This window comes from Arctopsyche grandis, chromosome 10 (genome assembly GCF_051622035.1).
Source record: "Arctopsyche grandis isolate Sample6627 chromosome 10, ASM5162203v2, whole genome shotgun sequence".
Lineage (NCBI taxonomy): Eukaryota > Metazoa > Arthropoda > Insecta > Trichoptera > Hydropsychidae > Arctopsyche > Arctopsyche grandis.
The window spans coordinates 11,281,673-11,303,438 of NC_135364.1; the positions used below are offsets into that span (position 1 = coordinate 11,281,673).

General features: G+C 34.1%; 1 protein-coding gene and 1 non-coding gene across 2 annotated transcripts; one reads left to right on the forward strand and one right to left on the reverse strand.

Moving 5' to 3' along the window:
• Positions 1 to 1,213: 1,213 nt before the first annotated feature.
• On the reverse strand, positions 1,214 to 15,790 carry LOC143918102 (uncharacterized). The gene is made up of 11 exons (XM_077439814.1): positions 14,532 to 15,790; positions 9,612 to 9,748; positions 9,303 to 9,495; positions 9,020 to 9,195; positions 7,934 to 8,117; positions 7,511 to 7,681; positions 7,233 to 7,394; positions 3,800 to 3,889; positions 3,582 to 3,717; positions 3,338 to 3,497; positions 1,214 to 3,267 (listed from the first exon to the last, which is right to left on the reverse strand). Exons 1-11 carry the CDS (start codon positions 15,574 to 15,576, stop codon positions 2,038 to 2,040), a joined length of 3,684 nt encoding a protein of 1,227 aa, XP_077295940.1. The 5' UTR covers positions 15,577 to 15,790; the 3' UTR covers positions 1,214 to 2,037.
• Positions 15,791 to 21,389: 5,599 nt separating this feature from the next.
• TRNAQ-UUG (transfer RNA glutamine (anticodon UUG)) lies at positions 21,390 to 21,461 on the forward strand. Its single transcript has one exon. It is a non-coding gene; the product is annotated as a tRNA-Gln (tRNA).
• Positions 21,462 to 21,766: the final 305 nt, after the last annotated feature.

Consider the following 21,766-nt stretch of genomic DNA (forward strand, 5'->3'; position numbering starts at 1 on the left):
TTGGAAGATAAAATCGTCAATTCATAAAAATTTGTTCATCATGCATATAAATTAAATAAATAGCGCTCTCCAAACATTATTGTACTTTTCTCTATTGTAAATTCTCTCTTTAAAATGAAATGGTACTCGTTGGTTTTGAGGGCGCAATGGAGCATCAAGTATATACATATACGTATACACTTGAAATAACACAAAGATGAATGGCCTCTAGGTGTCGCATACAGTTTTAGTAAAGTGACAGTACGCAATTAGTGATCGACGTTACATTGAACAATATATTGAATTCGGGGGGAGGGGTGAGAGGACTCTCTTCTATAAAAACAGTGATATATAAGTTGTTATTTAGGAAAACAACAGTTGGTTTTACAATTTTAAGCGTTGATTGCAATGCAAAAACTACATATAACGAAATGGTCAGTAGTCTTTTTGATAAATAGAAAAATTTTGAGTAAATATTTTTAATTATTTTAAATGTGTAGCTGTTGGGCAGAAAATAAAGCAATTTCACATATTGCAGAAAAATATTTAATTTGTTTGTGTTGGTTTAAGTGTGTATACTGAAAGCTCGGTTGCGCCCATATAACCTATAAGTACCAATACAATAATGTGGACATAAAAATTATGCCAAGAATTCAATCATTACAACCACTGCATGGTCCAAGTTTCTCCTACCAAGTTTGGAAAACGCTCATTGAATAAATAAATAAATAATTAAAATAAAAACAGCACCTCAAAATTGAAAAAATTCCTTTTAAAGGTCTATTCATACTATCCAGCACTGCAAGGAAACAGCCCGGCACAGAAAAGGTTACTTCTATTCATACTATACAGCAGCGTACATTCAGACAAGTTTTGGCATACATTATAGAGCGCGACGATACGGCGCAATATTCCTTGCGTTGTATCGTCGAGTCAATATAGTTACAATATACAATTTCCCGAAAATATCATCAGGTCTGTCACAGAAGCGCGCGAAAGGAACAGAGCGTCATTTTATTATTGAATGCAGTGTGACAGCATGCAATATATGAATATAACAAAGAATACTTTTAATACTGCTGTTAGAGTACAGTTGTCGGTCTGTGCTGTGTCAATATGAACAGACCTTAAAATGTACAGACTGTTCAAATCAGAGAGTCTACGGAATAGTGTATATCCAACGAGTAATTATCATACAAATCAATAAGTGATTATATTCCCTTTAAATAATTTTACAAATCACATTAATATAATAATTTAGAAGTACGCACGGAACCCCGCGAATATTTTTAAAAATTCGTGAGTACATTTTTTCTTATTAGCTCTTATAGACAATATGATGCAAATGGTTATTGAATACTATGTTAGTAATAATACAAATATCGATGATATAAATAACTTAATAATAATATACAAATGCATATATGCACATATAGACACGACGCGTACGCATTTTTTTCAAATATGAAAGCTGATGTAGCAAATAATATGACATGTAATAATTTGCAGTGTTCCCGAACACATAACAATCAAAATACAATGCAACCTTCATATTTGAAAAGAAGTGTACCATATGAAAAACTGCGTGTGCATACTGAAGGCAATTGCACTCATATTTTACGCATATTCAGCTGCCAAGCAGACAGATTTTTAATGGTAGCAAAAAATAAATTAATTGATGTCTATAATGTTTTTAAAATATATTATACACTATCAATATATGTATATATACAGTTTTTGTAGGTTTGTTATGCAACTATAATATGTATGCACGAATATGTGTTGTGCAACTATAATATTTATGTACGATCACCACAGCCTGACTTTTGAAAAAATGTTTGCCAGTCGTCCCTGTAAAGATTGTCTGTTTTGTGATGGAATTTTTTAAATAGCAAAATCCAATAAAACAAGCATACCCCAAAAGTTGAACGTCTACAATTGTTACGCGTAAAGGTATTTGGACGTCAAAAGTATGCACATACATGAAGTTTTTGTAGACCATTTGTAAAAATATGGTCGCAGTCAAACGAGATAGTGTTGGAAAAGGTTTAGTCATCGCTACGAATGCCGAGATGGTCGTCGTTCTTGTAATTGTTGTGGTGATCCACCATGTTCGGCTAACGTCTCAGGACTAAACCTCACTCTGGAGCCTGATCCACTCGAGTCTTTCGCTGATACATACGAACTATCTTCACTAGTTAAACTATCAGGAGGCGTGGGGTTTGTAGGCGTACCACCCCCTGAGCCGCTACCACTTTTCTTCTGAGAACTATATTTCTTAAGGCTCGAACGTAACTTAGTAGTTGTGCCCAATTCAAAACCTAAACTGCCTGGCCTTTCTTGAATGCCACTCTCTTGAGAATTCTGACGTGGAGTAAAGAACTCTCTTGGATGGGTGTATTCATTAGTTTTCCAAGAATAATCAGCATTAGGTTGTTTTATTTGAAACGCTTCAAACTCTTTATCTAGAGGTAAAGAAAATAGATTTTCTCCAGTCTTTTGTGTGGATACGTATTTTTCAGAACTATGACTTCGGCGATAGAAATGTTCCGAATATCCACCGGGACCAGTCTCATCGTTTTCCAGTCGATAGCCTTGATTTAAATTAGTATTAGAATTATTACTTGAACCAACAGATATGTTTGAATTGGTCCGTCTATGAGTATTATACGGCAATCGTACGGGCGTACGGTTATTATGTGAAATACTAGGATTATCGTAAGCATGAGGATGTTCCGGGTCTACAGGATATGGATGCTTCATTTGAATAGTTTGACCATTGAATACTATATAATTACTATCGGGGTTTCTGTGTTTAGAAACATATTCAGGATTCCTATCATAATTGTACGGCAATCGCTCATTTCTATATACATCGTCTCTACCAGTGAAATGCCCTGAATATTGGGATCCATTCGTTTCGGGAAATTCAGTTTGTGCTTGATTGTGATAATCTCCTGCTACGTAAATTGCAGAAACTCGAAAATTTTCCCTATAATTACAGTAAAGATCGCCTTCATTAGACGTGCTACTGGATTTTCTTCTTGGACTAGGCGTCGGCGGTTGTGTACCATGTGCAGAACTAACAGTTGTATCCATACCACTTCCTGTGCTAATATTAGAACTCAGCCCACTTGTATTGGTAAAATTTGACCCCAAGCCACTGGTGTTCGATAATGTTTGTCCAACGAAACCACTAGATGTTGATGCAATATTTGGAGGCAAAGTTGACAAGTTTGAGTAGTGCTGCGGCGAGTCGGTAAATCGTAAAGGTTTTTGTTCTTCTATCTGAAAATTAAAATCATATTACTGTAGAAGTCATGACCAATTTATAAACAAATATAATGCGAATATTTACTTGATTTGATGTAATTGCGTTGAGTAGAGGACGATAATGTTTAGCTGGACCGTGGTATGTATTATGTGCATATCCACTACTCGTATGAAATTCATATTCACCACCTATGTGTAAACCACCCTCAGAGCTTTCACCATATGGTGCGTATTGAGTGTCAGATCTATCAAATAAATACAAATTATTAGCATAAGTTTGAAGAAAAATATTGAATTTACAATACAAAATATTAAAACGGTGAATTTACCGGTATGGTTGAAGTCTGGGATGCAACGGACTAACATTTGACATGCGCAAATCATAGCCCGCAGCAACTCCTCCCAGTAAAGCTGCCATGTTATATAAAACTAATTCAATTATACTAGGTTTCTTATGTCGAACACCTGAAATTCACATTACAATAATGAGTATCAGCCAAGTTTCATTGTAATATAATAATTTGAAATCAAAAAGATCTTTTCTCACCATCAGTATTATACAATGTAGGCATTGGTATGCTCTGTCTCATTACAGCTCCAAACGGATAATCTGAGGGCCATTCTTCACCACTATAATCTAAAGAAATATATAAAAAATAAATAATCAGATAAAGTAATGCAATATAAATTGCAGTTATGTACATCAAAGGAATACAAAAAAAATACCACAATTAGTTGATCTAAAATTTAAATATCTCATTGTTTTTGTAATGCAGCACCACAACCAAAATAATTTTAAAAAAAAAAAGAAAAACCAAAGCAAACGTGTCAGCATAGATGTTCCAAAAACTGAACCATGGGACTACCAAGATATAAATAAAAAAATTCATATCGTACATTTAACGAAAATAGGGTATGCCGTTTTTGGAACACTTGTTATAGTAGGCACTAGTAAATATTTTAATACTACCATCTAAAATAATAAATTTAAATATCTTGTTGAAAAACCAAACTTTTTATATTTACATGTAACTGTATTTTTCTGCGTTTCAGCTAATTTACGGAGTAAAACCAACTTTTTTTTGATTAAAAATATTTAATCAAATGATGTGTTCATCATAATTATTTATCTACATTAATATAATTTTAAAGTTTAATTTATTCATTCAAATTTATCACACAAACCAGTGCATACTATACACGCATATATGTAAATTTAAAAAAAAACTACATGTGAGTCATTGCAGAATCTACAAATTATCTTTTAATATAGCATTATATGTGGCATCCATTAATAAATCATAATTAAATGTAAAAGCTTTGGGAATATTTGTTACTAAAGGAAAACAACCCATTGAATTTATAACATTAAAAGGTTACCAATAGTGCAAAAACATGCAGATAAAAATTAAAAACAATTTTGTCAGAAAAATTATAATTTATTAGAACTTAAATTTTAAACTATATGGCATAAATCAATTTGAAAAATAAAAAAAAAAACATTTGTAAAAGTTATCATAAATAAATTAAAATAATACAATTTATTACCAATAACAAAAATGCAATAAAACATCACACCTACATGAGAAGAGTGATTCAAATAAATATGATGAAAAATTTAAAAAGCAAAATTAAAATAAAAAGAATATGAAGCAAAAGTAAAACAGTTCAGACAATGTTAATGTGACAGAATACTCTTCTCGTAAAGGTGAAATATGTGTGTGTATTGGTATGTCTGTAACAGGATTTCTATTAATTATGACTATGCCCAACATTCTTAACAAAATGGAAATTCTATATATATATATAATGGCGAATATTATAGTAATTTAATTGATATACACTAAGCTGTATAATAATATAGCAAAATCTATTGCGACAGTGTGTCAAACCAGACAATTCTTTCAAAGATACGGGGAATGGTAAGTTAAAGTTTAGATTATATAATTTGTAATGTAAATAAAATTTCATAATTCCACCACCAATGTAAGTGTATAAATAATACATGTGTATAATGTTATAGGAGAGAAATAAAGTATTTTCAAAGTCAGTTCACCAAGACTCAATATCGCATACGTATGTGTATTACAAAACACAATTTCAGTAAAATTGTATTGTGGACAAATCATCTGAAAAATTTATTTGTATACTTGTCTAAGTGATAAATTCTATAAATGAAACTTTTGTTTTGGATATTTCATAAATTATTAATTTTAGACAAATTCATATAATAATATGTAACAAATGTGATAACTATTTAAATTTAAAAAAAATAATGACATATTTTTAATTTTTAATAATAGAGTCTTGTCAATTACATTTTGAAAATACTTGATACATATATACCCAAAAATATCTATATAGGAAGTTTAAGAATGACTAAAAAATAAAATAAATATGAAATTAAGTTCAAGTTTTGAAGCTCCACACCTCTATGAATATTTATACAATAAACAAATTTTAAAGTATTCAATGGATATGGTTGATCTAATTTAATATTTCTCGAAAGCTGACAATACTGAGAAAATTATTGAAACTTCCGTACCAATTCTCATCGTTGTATATCGCAATTATATTAACCATATACATTTATACAATTATAAATGCTGTACAAAATAAATCATTGTCATTACGAAAAGTATCAAATACCAAAAAATATAAAACATAAATTCCTATTTAAAATGCATTAAAAAAATACATTCTATAATGAAAGAATATGTCATCGATTATGGAACATTCAAAAAATAAAAAATAAAACAAAACTGCAATTTTCTAAAAACTAACTAAGCACTTAAATTCTCTTAAATTAATTATTATAGTACATTCATTCTACTGATGACAATACAAATAAGCGAATTGTTCATAGTTTCATAATGCTGAAGACTAGAGTCGAAACATTCTCGATGTTCTGACACTGAAAAATGTGGTGCAAATCCGTTGATTTAAATATTAGCAAGTTGTCATCCACTTCTCACATCTCCGATGCTCCATGTATACGTCCACATTCACGTTAAAACAAAACAGGTGAATTTTCACAACTGCAGTACAAAAACTGTAGGTACATACTCTCAAAAAATAAACATACAAGGTACGAACACACAAACCATGCAATAAAAATCTATAATGATGCGAACTAAGTAACATTTGAAAATAATTAAAAATAAGTGTAACATCATAAATTCTATACTAAAATCGTCAAGTCTACAAGTATCTAAATAAAGTAAAAAAAAAATTATATATACAAACTTAAATAGATCAAAAACAATATTTCTCATATAAAAAAAATTTTATATGAATATTTAAAAATTAGTGGAAAATATAAAATGTTGGATTTATTATCATATCACATCATATACTTACACATATATTGGAGATTTTCTTCAGACAATCCTAATATTTGTAAGCATATACAAAGAAATGAAAAAATTTAAGTTCAATTTAATATAATACATATTTACTATATTGAAATGCAATATCTGAAATCAGTAAAATTTAGATGATGACAATAACGAGATCGAATCAAAAACTCGAGTTTGTTTCAAAAATATAACGAGTGAAAAAGTTATTATATATATAAATATATATATATATACATTAATTTTCAATTGTTTTATAAAGTTGCATTGTTTTCGTTAAAATTTAATAAATATCTATCTAATTTGTTGGCCTTGTTATAATGAAATTTTCTGTTGAATAAACGGTTTCATAGTGACTACTATTTAAATTGGAAGTACTTGCACTGCGAACCGAGTCCTCAGGCAAATTACAAAGTCCTAAAATATTGTAAGTCAACGAATCTTGAGAATATAAACGTTTTTTTGAAGAATCAACTGAATTGTCAAAAAACTTGGGATTTGATAAATATGGATGGGGAGATTGTAAGCCAAAATCTCTTAGAGGAGAACCAAGATTTATTTGATTGGTTTCGGAATCTGGCAACTGGACTATTTGACGATGCGGCTGCATTGGTGCAGGATTACCTAGGTCACGGGGTTGAAGGGCAGGAGCAGGCGGCGGCAAATTTGGTGCACTTTTACTAAACGGTGGTTGACAAACCGGCCTTTGCAAAGGCAAATGACAACGCTCACGTTGGTGTGATGTGGATGGGCCCCATGTTTTTCCTTTCACTCCATCAGCAGGCACTAGATCAAAAAAATAATAGCATGTTTGACTTAAAAATTACGGTCTCGAGTAATTTGAAAGCACGAGAATGTGTTTCATAATAAATGTATGTATTATAAAAAATAAAAATACAAACATGTTATTGCTCGGATAATACAAGGTGATCCCGGAGGTGTGTTAAGTGCCACTGTTTGTAGAATTGGTCCTTGACGCTGCTGCACAGTTAAAGTGTGTCTAAAATCTGTCGGTTTCGATATGGCAGCCCCTGGTTCTTTTTTATGCCATAAAAAACCTTTCGTAAAAATACCTGTAAGTATTTTACGCATGTCACGAAAATTCACATAAATCGTCATGGTTCTTAAAAACTAGTAATACACACTCATAGTAATAATCCACACTATGTAATAATAAACCTTTTAAAAATTTAAATTCTGAATTACTTTAATATATTTAATATTGGACCCGAACCCGACCTGGACTCGTCGAGTCTTAAAAACCCGGGTTTTCAGAAACCCTCATCACATAGCAGAAAAAAATCTTGTGCATTATATGAAATTACCTTTTCTTTTATAAGGTTGGGGTGGTTGAAGTGGCTGAGGCGGTTGAAAATTTATAAGTAGTTCTCTTTTTAAAATTTCAAACTCTCTTTCTTCAAGTTGCTTTTCACGTATTTGTAAATTTTGTTCATGTAATCTTTGTTGAAGTTGGGCTTTGGTCAGTTCTTCTTCTCTGCATTTCAGTTCCTAGAGGAAAAAAATCATTTAGCATAAAAAAATACAAGTTACCTTGAATTAAAATGTTTAATTTAAGATTGTAGAACACCAATAAAATAATTAATATTTTTAAATAAAGGTTTAAGCATATATATTGCTAAAACTACTAAAAATTCAGCACATTTCAATGTTTGCAAAGGGTTATAGTAATCCTCTGCAAACATATTAATATATTTAAAAGCCATTGAAACTGTAATTTACATAAAAAAAAAATACCAAAAGAAAAAAACAAAATCAAAGAAAAAAAAGTTGAGATGAACAATTTGTATAATAAAAATTCACAGAATTGTTGGCCAAATAGTTATTTTAAAATATATTAAATGTCACACATATGCACTATATTGAAAATGATAAACATACCTCTTCAAATGATTTACAGGCCTGGTAGCATGAAAATTATTATTTCAGTTAAAAACAAATTCTTTATAGATGGATATAACAGAATAATATAATAAAAAACTAGGCTTTTTGAGTAATTGGCAAATAACGACAAAGCAAAATGTCGAAATTCTTCACAAATATCTTAATTGTAATCATTATATGTATACATATTATATATGGCACAACAATTAAAATTGTATATGAAGAATTATATTCTTTATAGAAAAATTTAAATGAAAAATGATGAAATTTTCACAAGTCCATACTCGATCTTTAAAAAAATCATTATTTTTTTTAAATTATGTTTTTTTACTTGTTAAGTTTATTATTTTCCATTTCTTTAATTAATTTATACAGCATGACAAAAAATAAAAATATTACAACAAACATAACTGTAATGTTTAATGATGTAACATTTAGTTAGAATTTCTACGAATATCAAATCAAATGAAAAAATCGTGTCTAAAACATAAAAAGTATAAATAAATTACATTTTCTTTCGCCGTCAGCTCTTTCAATACAGCTTGTATTTCAAGACGCCAATTATCTTGCATAGTATGGAACGATTCATGTGGACCTCTGGTAAACTCAGATTGCTTGATAATTTCTAGGGATTCGAGAATATTTTTAAATCCAGGTCGATCGTGAGGATTCGAATGCCAACATGCTGAAAAAATAAAATAAATAACGTAAACAACATATAATTCTATGGTTTCAAAATTGAAATTCAACTATGATTAAAACACATTTTAACTATGTACATATATTGGTTACCTTCCATGAGATTACGCCAATGAGTTGGACACGTCTTGGGTATCGGCAATGTCAATTTATTAACAGCAATTCCATAAGCTACAGCGAGAGCATCAATACCTCGGTAAGGAGTCTCCCCCGTTAATAATTCCCATAAAAGAACACCATACGACCAAACATCACTAGACCGAGAAAATGTGGAATTTTTTATAACCTGAAAAACAGTTTGATTGTACATATTAACAAAATAAATAGGTATATAACAGGACAGTAAAACATATTTAAAAAAAATTGAAAATATATGCATATATATTAGTATACAAAAATTACCTCTGGAGGCATCCATGCATAAGTACCAGCTGTTGACATCCTTGTAGTTTTATAAACTTCTCTTGCTAACCCGAAATCAGTTATTTTTAAAGTTTTGCCTTGTAAGTCACCATCCTCTATTTTTTCACTTAATAAAACTGAAATCAAAGAAATTAATTTTATGTTAAACCTGATGATATCGAAAACGTTGATTGATACAAACAATATTCACTTTTTCAAGAAGCCAATTTGGATATATAGAAACTGTAAATATTGAAAACAAACAATTGTTATTTTAATCATTCAGTTGTTTGTTTAAGCAAACATGGCTCTATGTAGATTTACATTAATTTTTAATTGGATTTAACATTCATAATCAGATGGAAAGTGAATTAGAAAATTTTTCAAATAAATGTAGAAAGAAGTGAGGTTTCGTGCATCGAATAATAATAGACAAAAATGGAATGATGTTAGAGACTTGAACTCATACCTTACTGGTTTTAAGACTTTAAAAATCCATGGTTTTGATACGAGTTAACAGTTGATTTAACCTTTTTCATGTCTCATACTCTTAATTTTGGCGTTTGTAAAATATTCATAAAATTTTTTACTTCACTAAATATAAAATAACAATAAACTCAAGGCAAATTTTAAGTATTATTATTAACAAAAGTTGGATTTTAATTCATATGTACATATAAATATTTATAATACTAAACAATGTGAGGATTACTAATTCGAGGAAAACAGGTAAAAAAAAAAGCTAGAATTTCATTTGCATTCGCTTTCAAGGAAAAATTTCAATGTGACCAAAATAATTACAGACTTTCTCAAATAATATAAACTCGTATAATTCCCAAAATAAATATGCAGATTCTTAAGAGGGCTGGACACCAGCGCTTTGTCCATACAAACGTATTACACTTCTCCCTTCCTCAATTATGGCACTAGAGAAATTATTTTTTAATATGGTATGGATATCGACCATTGGGATGCATCTATCGTTTTATTTTTTTGATTAGTTATTTTTTATATGAGCTAGGAGCCGCCAAACATCTATAAAATCGCCTCTTTTTTACACCCACAAAGAGTCCAGCATGCTTATTTAACGGTCGATTTAAAAAAAAATATGCGCATAGTTACACAGAAAATATCTTTCTCATACCGATGATGATTTTTTTTTAAATTGGTCCAGTTTTGGAGGAGAAAATAGGAGAATACGAAACATCGATTTTGTCGATTTAAAATACGTATTATCTGGTCGAAGCGAAACTCGCATTCACTCAATATATATATATTGATATATATTGTCGCATTCACTCAATATATATATATCGAAGAAAGGAACGGCAACAAAATTAAGGTTACGGGTGTACAGCCCTCTTAAGAATAGATTTTTATAGTTTTCACAATGCAGAGTATGTATAGGTATGATGCATAGTTTAATTGATACTTTTTATTGCAATAAAACAGATATTATTGTCCTTCAAACACATTATTAAACAGAATTTTTGTTTCATACTAATTATTTAACACGAATTGAGCTTTTCGGACATTCTGATTTAACTAACACCCCTCTTGCCCAACTAATTAGTTAAATGGAATTTCTCTGTATTTGTGACTAACTAGAGAGAGCGAGCGATGGTAAATTAAAATTTGTGCTTTTAGAAACGTGTTTCGATTGAAAATTTTAATTGTATTTTCAATAGCTTGTACTAATACAAACAAAAAATACATAAACAACACATGTATGTGAGTATAAAGCCATACAATGCAATAAACAGTATAAAGCCATACAATGCAATCAGGGTATTGTTTATTGATATATGATAAAGATTGTTTTTTTGCAACGATTATAATTCACTATATGTACGGCATTTTTGACAATTGGGAAAGGTTTCTGAAAGAATTATTTAATTAGTTACAAATACAAATAGTATAGCGTAACGGCTATGGAATGTTGAAATTAATTTTCATTTTCCTACCTCAATTTCTAATATTTGAGTTCAGAAAATATGCATTTGCAAAAAATATAAACCAACAAATCTCCGGAAAAGTCCTTCATTGACTATGTATAGATCATGTTGCGAAGAATTTCACTTGAGGAATTTGAGAATGTGGCGCGACGCATATACAGGGTCACGGCCCTCGAATATATTTGTCAATTTGGTTGGACTATTTTGGTAACCGTCTGCTAATAAATGTGCAAGTGGCATTTTACTTTTGAATGCAACGTATGTTGATTTTGCACAACATATTCAAAATCAAAATTTAAAATGAACAGTTTTCGCACAATGAAATACCTATCTTGGGCCTTAATATTTTTAGAATTGGATTCTACGATCATTGTATGGACAGCGATGCTTAGTTTTTGATGAAATTTGATGAAAGCAGTTGAAATTTAATACAAAAAACCAAATTAAGTTGTAAATGTGCGACATTGATTCGGAATATGCAAACAATTCGCCGATGCACAAGCTTTCCATTCAAAGCAAGAAGGAATGAAATGACTAAATTAATCAAATCTATGAACATAACGGACTTAATGGTTCTATGAGCAAGTTATTTCAATGCATAAACAATTGGAAAAATTTATGAAACGGTGACTATTTCCGATGGTAAATTACTGGAAATCTGATTCAACAGTAAAAAGTTATTGAGATGATGACTCAAATTTGCAACTTAAATGATACATTACTACATAATATGTACATATACTCGTATACACATGAATTTTTTCGAACTTTCACTACCTCGAGCAATGCCTAAAGTTTGATGAAAGTAAAAACACTATATTAAATTTTATGACGTATTGTAAAATTTACAATATTTTTTATTTATAAACAAATTTGAAATTATTATTAAAAGCTTAATAGAAATGAGTACTCATTTTGTGGTGCTTTTTAACCACTTTAACATAGAAAGTAAGTTAAAGTTTGTATTTAGAAAAGACGGTGGTTTATAATTTAGATAATGAAGTATATATGAGATCTGTGAAAAATGTATTCCAACATTTATGAATCCTATATTAGCCCTCACTGGTTACATATTTGCTTTTACTAACAATTATGTAGATTATAATCATTCTTAGAATTGGTAATCGATGGTATGTGATAAGCGAATTGTGTATTGTATGTTATATTATATCTATATATAAATACATAACAATAATACATTATTTGCAGATGCTTCTCTCAAAAACCTTTTTATATATTTCAATACGCTAACAAATGATGACTAAGAAGTGAATTATTGTTTTCAATTCGTATAAAATATATGAAAAATAAAAATTAATCTACGGAATTGAACTCGTCTATGAAATATTTTGAATTATAATGTTGACATAGATAAACCATAGATTATTATGGATTGTAAAATTTTAAATATCTGTATGATTCAATTCCGTAATTAGATATGATTTGATTAAACAAATGGCTATGTGATAAATCTTAGTTTTGCACAGAAAGTTCCAAGTTATACGATGAATATCTTCATAACTGTAGTTTAGTCCTATTTGTATAACATTCAAGCAAATTAAAGATTTTGAAGCTTGTTTGAGATTTATCCAAGATAATTTTTGAATGCTGTTTTTTGAAAAGTTGATTTATTACGTTACTTGTAATTTAGATTGATTGAATATGAATACAAAATTTTATAAGGTGTTGATTAAAGGGGTTTAATTTTGTTTGATTTAAGTTGATTAAATTCATAAAGATTCACAATTAACTATTTAATTTATTTTTGAATTATCTACGTATATTAGATTAAAAGGTGTCAAAATTTAAATGTATAATGATACATCTTTGAAATTGGCGAGACGGACAAATTGTCTGTTAATTGCATAGACATTTAAGAAAGAATGAAAATAATGGTGATATTTATTTTGACTGTCAATAATATTTTTAATTATGTCATTGGTTATTTTCAACAATAATATTTGTTGATATTTAAAAAGGGTCAAACAATTGAGATTACATTTGAATTTAATTTTGTTTTGTGAACCTAACTTATGTGAGTTTTTTTTGACGAGGGTAACATTGTTATTTTTTTTTTTGTAATAGTGAACAATATCCAATATATAATTTCGAAAGAGACTTTGTAAGGTTGTAAGGTTTGGTTGGGAGCTTTAAAAACAAATCAAAGTTTCTACGACGATGGTTGAATATTATTTTTTTTCGATTCAAAAAATTTAATAAAAAAACAAATGAATGTTTACTATTAGATTAACCATGTTTAAGCGGTTTATATTACAAATAAAACTACTGGTAATTCATATATGTAGGTTCGCTTTTATATTTTACTAGTGGTTTTATTTGGCTTTGTTCAGTATTTGAAATATAAACTGCTAAAACATGGTTAATTTAATAGCAGACATTTTATTTAAATATTCATTTGTTTTTTTATTAAATTTAACGTCACTGATTCTATAAAACAAAATATACAAACATCAAAGTTTCTTTCGAAATTATATATTAGACTAGTCTTTACTTCCGCTGAACTTTTGAGACTGACTCACCGAACCCCTGGGGTTCGATTGAACCCAGGTTAAGAACCATTGAACTAGTGGTTTCACCCGGCTTCGCTCGGTATAAGTAATAAAAATTGTTTAAACATGGCCAATGTAATAGTAAACATCTTATTAAATTTATTTTATTTAAATGTTCATTTGTTTTTTATTACATTGAACGTCAAAGAATATATGACACAAACAAACATAAATACAAATTCTATTTCGAATTTTATGTTAGAAGATATATATATAAATAAACGGAGTGAAAATTGAGGAATTGAAAGTCGTCGGATATCATCTATGTTTAACGGTTGAGGATTGAGCAAATGTGAAAATTTTGAATATATTAAAAAAAAATTCAAATCAAAACAAAAACAAATGAAGGGTGATTTTAGTTCGAGAGGGGCTAGTGAGTGACAGTTGGAGTTTACCGTTGGAGCTCTTGAGATCCCTGTGGATGAGGGCGATGGGGGCGGCGTGGTGCAGGTAGCACATCCCGTTGGCCACCTGCTGGGCCCACTCCACCAGCACGCTCGGGGGCACCTTGTGTTCGGAGAGCACCCGGTTCAGGGAGCCGCCCCTCGCGTACTCCATCACGAGGCACAGGTTGGGCTCGTGCGGGCAGACGCCCATCAGGCTGACGATGTTGTCGTGGCGCAGCAGCCAGAAGAGGCGCGCCTCCTGCAGCACGGAGTCGCGGGTGGCGGCCGCGTCCTCGCCCGCGTCCAGCCGCGCCGCCTTCACGGCCACCTCGCGGCCACACCAATACCCGTGGAACACCTTCCCGAACCCGCCCACGCCGATCACCTCCTTGATGTCCAGCTCCGTGAAGTCCAGCCGCGGCGGGTCGATGTCTCCCGCATACGCACACACCTCCGTCGACGACAGCGACAGCGGGTCGTCGGCCGACACGTAGTTGGCGGGGAAGATGCCGATGCGATCCCCCACGCGCCCCGTCCACCACCCGTCGTCCCCGGAGATGCGCGGATCCGTCGACAGCACCTCCACCACCGCCCCCCGCTGCAACTCCAGCTCGTCGTCGTCCTGCGGCTGGTAGTCGTACACCGCCGTCCGCAGGCACATCGGCTCCCGCTCCCTCTCCCTCTCCCGCTCCATGCCTGGATGAGCCAGCGGCGGCATGCGCACCCGCACCCGCGCTCGAGCCCGCGTCCGCGTCCGCGCCCTCTCCCTCTCCCTCTCACCGCCGCGACCGGCTGCCGCCGCCGCCGCCGCTGCCGCTTCTGCTTCCGCCGCTGACACCACTGGTGCGGGGGGGGGAGAGGGCCCCCGGGGACGAGAGGGCGGAGTCCGAGCGGGGGCAGAAGTAGCGGTCGCCGCTGCCACCGCCGCTACCGCAGTCGCAGTCGCAGTCGCAGCTGAGCGCTCCGGTTGCGAACATCGATCACGATCACGCACGCCGGCAACCGCGCCGACTGCACGACCGCGATCGCGACCACTCCGAGACCACTCACACATGCACGCGCGCGCACACTCGCACACTCGCACACTCCTCCCGCTCTCGCTCTCGCTCACATCCACGCACACATCTCTCTTTTTGGCCACACTTCACTCTACGGCCGGCCGATCCCCCCGATCCCCGAACCCCGAGCCCCGTTCCCCCGATCTCCGACGCCGTTCCCTCACCCCTCGCTCTGCACCCGTTCCGTACCACCCCATACACCGACGCACTGCTGCCACTCGCCGCAACGTTGAACATTTCCCCCCCACACTTTAAGGTCTGTTCATACCTAGTCACCGCACAGGGATGTGCGGTTGTTCTTGCGCCCGATATTCATGAACAACCGTCTCTCGTTCTCCGACGAAAGGGTCTATAGGACCAGGGGCAGTGGCGGCTCGTAATAATTTTTAGTGGCGGGGCTGCACTGAAAAGATGTCTAAAAAATGTCACCATAATTGTTCTATCATGTCACAACAGGACAAAATAAGCACAATTTTTGGCGTACGACCACTTACATGTGGAATTAACCCTTTGACTGCTACAACAACGATAAATCGTTGTTTTGAAATCGGCGAAGATTGCTACGACGATCGTTGTTGACGTCATTAATTGTCGTATTTCAATACTTTCTTTGAGCCACCAGCGCATCAGTGGCACGAAACATTTTTTTTATATACGTATTTATATTTATTTTTCAATCAAGCTTTATAAATGTTTATCAATTTTTTAAATAAAAGGTCTTCAATTTCGGGTTCATCATCAAAGTAAATTTCGGGTTCGTTGTCAATGTCATATAAGGAGTTATTAGTTGGGAATTGATTATTGTCGATAAATTCATTTTCAGAATCAGTAAAGCTGCTAATTTGTCGAGTTCCTCGGCGAGGAGCTATTATTTCGCTTTCATCACTTTCACTGTCCGATATCATTTTGCAGAGTTAAAATAAATGGCAAAAAACAATAGAAATCCGCTTTCAATTATATAGGTAACGAGACGTCACGAATTCATGCAATCAATCAAATGCAACTGAAATGCATACAAAATGTTTATGATACATGTTGAAAAATTATTTGATTATTAGAAACTTCGCATCCTTGTGTGTCTCGCTCACACGTACACAATTAAAACCAAGAAAGAAAGAGAGAAAGACCGCTACCTGTTTCGAATATATCGCATGTTGTAAGGATACATCGATATCTAAAAATAGATTATTGAAAAGAATAAAGCGTCGGAAAACAATCGTCAAAACTTATTTAGTGTATATATGTAGGTATCTCTTTCGCACGCACGCATGTAAAAGCAAGACAGAAAGAGAGAGCACGAGTCCACGACTGCTTCTTTAAAATGTATATAAAGTATTATAAAAATTACGACTGTTCGGCGAAGTAAGTATGTAAAAAAAAATATAATATTTATTTTTTTTCAAAATAATTACAAATGTTAGCATTTTTCGCTTGGACATTGAAAAACCTCGTAGCAACCAAAGGGTTAAGTATTATTGAAAAAAAAAACTAGCAGTTTTAAAAATAACTAAAAAACTAGATGAGGGCTCGTACACAACCAATTAAGAATAACGAAAACGAATAAAGCTGTGATCGTGCGATTCAACTAATCAAGCGCGCGAAATCTTACACAAACTGACAGATGAATGTTGTTCAACAGGCGAAGGCTGCCGACTATCCAGCCCAAAACGGCAGAGTGAGTGAAAGAGAAAGAGCTATCTGCGGTTGCAAATAGCTCTTTCTCTTTCTCGTTCCGAAACTCCGGGCTGCGTGGCGTTCAGAGCGGCGCTGTAAAACTTTACAGCCAGTACAGCAACATTATAATTCATCTGTCACCATACAAGTTAGTGGGGTCTTCGAAACGGTCAACATTACTTAAAATATCACCCTTTTGGATATGGGTGATATTGTAAGTAATATTAACTCTGTCGAAGGCCCCAATAGTTCGTCCATCCAACTAATAAAAAAATATCATTAATAAATAAAATATTAAATGTATTATTAAACATATATTTTAAAATTTTATAGGAGGGGCTGCAACCCGGAAGCCCATTAGGACGAGCCGCCACTAAACAGGGGTCACCAATTATAGAACAGGTGGTCGAGTGAAAGGTTTCGACCGTTTCCCCCCCGGCCTATGGAAATTCAGTTGGGTTTGAAAGAGGATCGTTTATTTGCGTTCAATTGATACAATGGTTATATTGTATGTACGAAGAGGTTTCTTCGGAAAAGTGATCTGTATGAACTCCAGAGGCTCACTCTGCCGGTGGAGGTTGCTGCGTTGCTTTATAAACGTTTTGGGTTGAAGTGTGTCGTGTGCACATCTTTTGTTCTCGGTACTCGCGCTGCCCTAGTTATGCTGCGAGCGTGGTTTTATGGGTTCATACGCCTGGACGTAGTTCGCGGTTTTTATGGGTTCAGTGTGTTCTTCCTTTGTTTCCCAGACACGTGTATAGAAACACGTGTCGACCTTTTGACGAGGCAAGCGTGTGCCATGCGTTAATGACTTTCCTGGATATGTGTCGCAGTGACCTGATGAGATCATTTCAGTTGTACTATATGCCTACAGGTCTCTTGGACTGTATTCGTTGGGGGGGTGGTGGCCTCATGTTGAGGACTTAGGACCTTTAAAGCGGGCTTAGAAACCTAGTCAGCACGTACCGACGACTTCAGCAGGTATCTGGCCGTACGAAAAGTATTCTTTGGTACATTTTGTATGGGCATATTCATACCGACCGTCACGTTTACGCCACGGCAGGCTTACAGCAGAACCCGACATTTCCTGTTCATACCTTGCGGCAACATCCGTCAACAACGTATCGTATCGTATCCGTTTTTTTGGCCACCGTGGAAATATACACGCGAATTACGTGCCATGAGTCTGCCGCTTTGCTGTTTTGGACCAATTATCGATAGTGACAGTTGACAGCTGTTCAATCTTTCGACATGATTTTGGCGCAAATATTAAAAAAAAATTTGTCCATCATCCACAAGCTCCTTATACAGTGTCCAAAACTCTCCTTCGGTTTTTCTATTTTTTAACATGGGATGCACATCAAAACGCCTCCGTGCGTTTTTATTGCCTTCTTGAGATTCTTCTTCCAACAACAACGCGATTATACATAATTTTTCGTTCGATAAACGCCGAAACATTTTTGCTGACTTGTATTCTGACGCGTAGCTACGAATGCACGTGTATGCATTTATATTGTAAGTACATACTCGACAATACGACGTAAGCAATATTGCGCCGTATGGTCATGGCCTGTAATGTATAAGTAAGCCGATTTTGCCTTGCACTCGGCCAAATTGCTGTAAACGTGACGTGACCACGACGTGTAGGTAGATAGATATGAATAGAAATGTAATAAAATGACATATTTGAAACGGAGTCGTGCAGTGCTGAAGCCGTGCAGTGCTGTTAAGTATAAACAGACCTTAACTCCCCACTCACTCCTGTGTCGGAATCGGGGCCGCCGGGAGAAATACCGGACCCTGATTTCGACCGTATGCTTCTTTAATCTTCACTACCACCGAGGAGTTTTTCAATTATAATAACACAAAATAAGACAAAAACAAAAATCAAAATAAAATTGTAGGAACCCTACGACATGGTCGAACCTGAGTAGAGTTGGTAAATCCCACTTTATTTCCTTCCCACCCGCCGTATATACAACACCGTATTTTAATCGGGTCTACCTCACGGGACCGAAAGTGAAACGCCCGAAAACGCAAAGTTCGAAAATCGATAGATCCTAAGTCGAAAGATAAAAAAGGGTCTCTCCCCCCGTCGTTACATACTTAATTTGCGCGAACAGGATACAACAGGAACAAGAGGAACAGGCTTTTCCTCCCGTATTCTGCGCGCGCACATTAAACAAAACTGTATGACAAAAAGAGAGATAATTTCACCGCATGCCACTCATATATATTATATATACATAGTACCGTTTACCATGCACCCTTTTTTTTTATCTTTCAACTTATGATCTTTGCCTTCTGATATTTGCGTTTGCGGGCGTTTCACTTTCGGTCCCGTAAAGGAGACCGGTTTTAATCCTATCTCCCCGCCCATTAAATAAAAATAATAAAACTAAAACTAAAGAAAATAAAATTACAAAAGTAAAACACAAGAATACAACCAAAAACCAATTTATTTTTAGTCTTTTTAAAGAGATTTAAACTACTAAAAATTTCTAATTCATTTGATAGTCAACCATTAAATTTAAAATTTTAGCCACTCAATATAAGGGGAGGAATTTTCTGATCTTATTATTTGAATTCCGAAAGTATAAACTTTTAGATCTTTGTTTTTGAAAGGTAATCATGGAACACTAATTGTAGCGGTTATTTATGATTTTATAGACTTCAATTAAATGAATACTGGAAATAAAAAAGGACCTAAGTGCAATTTCTTAGATTTTGAGATACATTGGTTTTTATCAATAAATTGTACAAGCAACACTAACTAGTAAAGTAAAAACCCACATACAGCTGATTTTATTCGTAATGGTGAATTTTCCTCTTAAAGTGAAGATAAAATGTTAATTTTGTAAAAAAATGTAAAGGTTGAAATGGGGTGATAAACTGGATACGATGCAATGCCGGCCTTACACCCGATGGCGCCCTCGGGCAATTTTTTCTAAACACCCTTAGAAAGAACTTTTGCCTTTGGTGCTCTAATCTAAAATTTTGAATGGCTTTTGGCGCTCCAATTTTAAATTTTAAAGCGCCTTTGGCGCAATCGTTCGGCGCCCTAACTTATTTAGCCCCCTCGGGAGCCTTCCGACCTAGCCCCCTCCTAAAATCGGAACTGATACGATGAAATATATGAATGTGTTTTTCTATTGGTAAATGCTGCTTTGTAAAATGTACTGCCGACGGTTGTCAGAAGTACTCGATGAAAATAATGAAGCTGCCAGTACTTAACAATTTGTCTTGAAAAGGCGATTTCTATCGGGCTCATCATATTTTTATTATATAATTAACTTGACTTATTTGTCAGGAAAATTACCAATGCGAGCGTGAAAAATATGCTTCCCCTTTTATTTATGAATAGGTATATACATGAAACTGATAAAATATAAATTTAGCGTAGCAAGTATTTTTGATTAAACCCAAGCATGAGAAAAATAACAATGTGGAATAAATGATTTTTGGAAAGGAAAAATAGAATAAACAGAACTTTTGGTTCGAGCAATAAGAAGAAAAGACACAAGATGCAACGAAAAGCAAGGACAACAAAAACAAAAATATACAACAATATATGTTTAATTTTTTATTTTTAAGTTTTTGTCCTTAGAATTTTTGTTGTAGTTATTTCGTTTGAATGACTCAGTTTTGTTTCACCAGGTGTGGGTGATTTTCCGTTCAAACAATAAGTAATGGGATTATGATAACACCTTTTTTCGAATTACGTATAAACGAATAAATATTTAAACATAAAATATAAAACGCGTATATAATTTTTTTTATGTGCTATTTGAAACACCCATACACAGACTAATTTCATCAGACAATTATTAATTTGGCAAAATCACAAAATATTATACGCTTAGTTAGCTAGAAATCTATTCAAGTGATAGCCATTTAATAATTACAGATTGTGCTATACCAAAATTCTACTAGAGGGCGACATCGACACGGCGTGCACTGCCATCTATGATCCGTTTAAATAAAACTCGCATGTTATTGAATTGTATTAATTTTAAAAATTTATACCAAGGGCTTTTCATAAATTTTGAAATATTTCAAACATTCTAATCGCACTCAATACGAAAAATGTACGAAAAAAGTTTATAAACCGTTATAATGACACGCCAGTCAAGCCGGTCCCATGGTGTAATGGTTAGCACTCTGGACTTTGAATCCAGCGATCCGAGTTCAAATCTCGGTGGGACCTTCGCTTCCGGCGTACTATTTTACTTTTTTTCCCGCCCTCGAATCGTTCAATTTGAACGATGCGGAATTTTTGAAAATTTTAACAAGCCATTTTACGATAGTATTCGGACAGCACACAGATAATGGGGGTGGTTGGGAGGGGGGGGGGGGAGACTTTTCGGCGAGGCGGGCTTTCTCGTACGAGCGGTACCTCGCTACGAGATGCTGCTGTAGCATTATTGATCGTAGCGGAGGGTTTGGTCGGATAGCCCCACACATACATACACACACACACACGCACACACAGATGTGTACGTACATACAGAG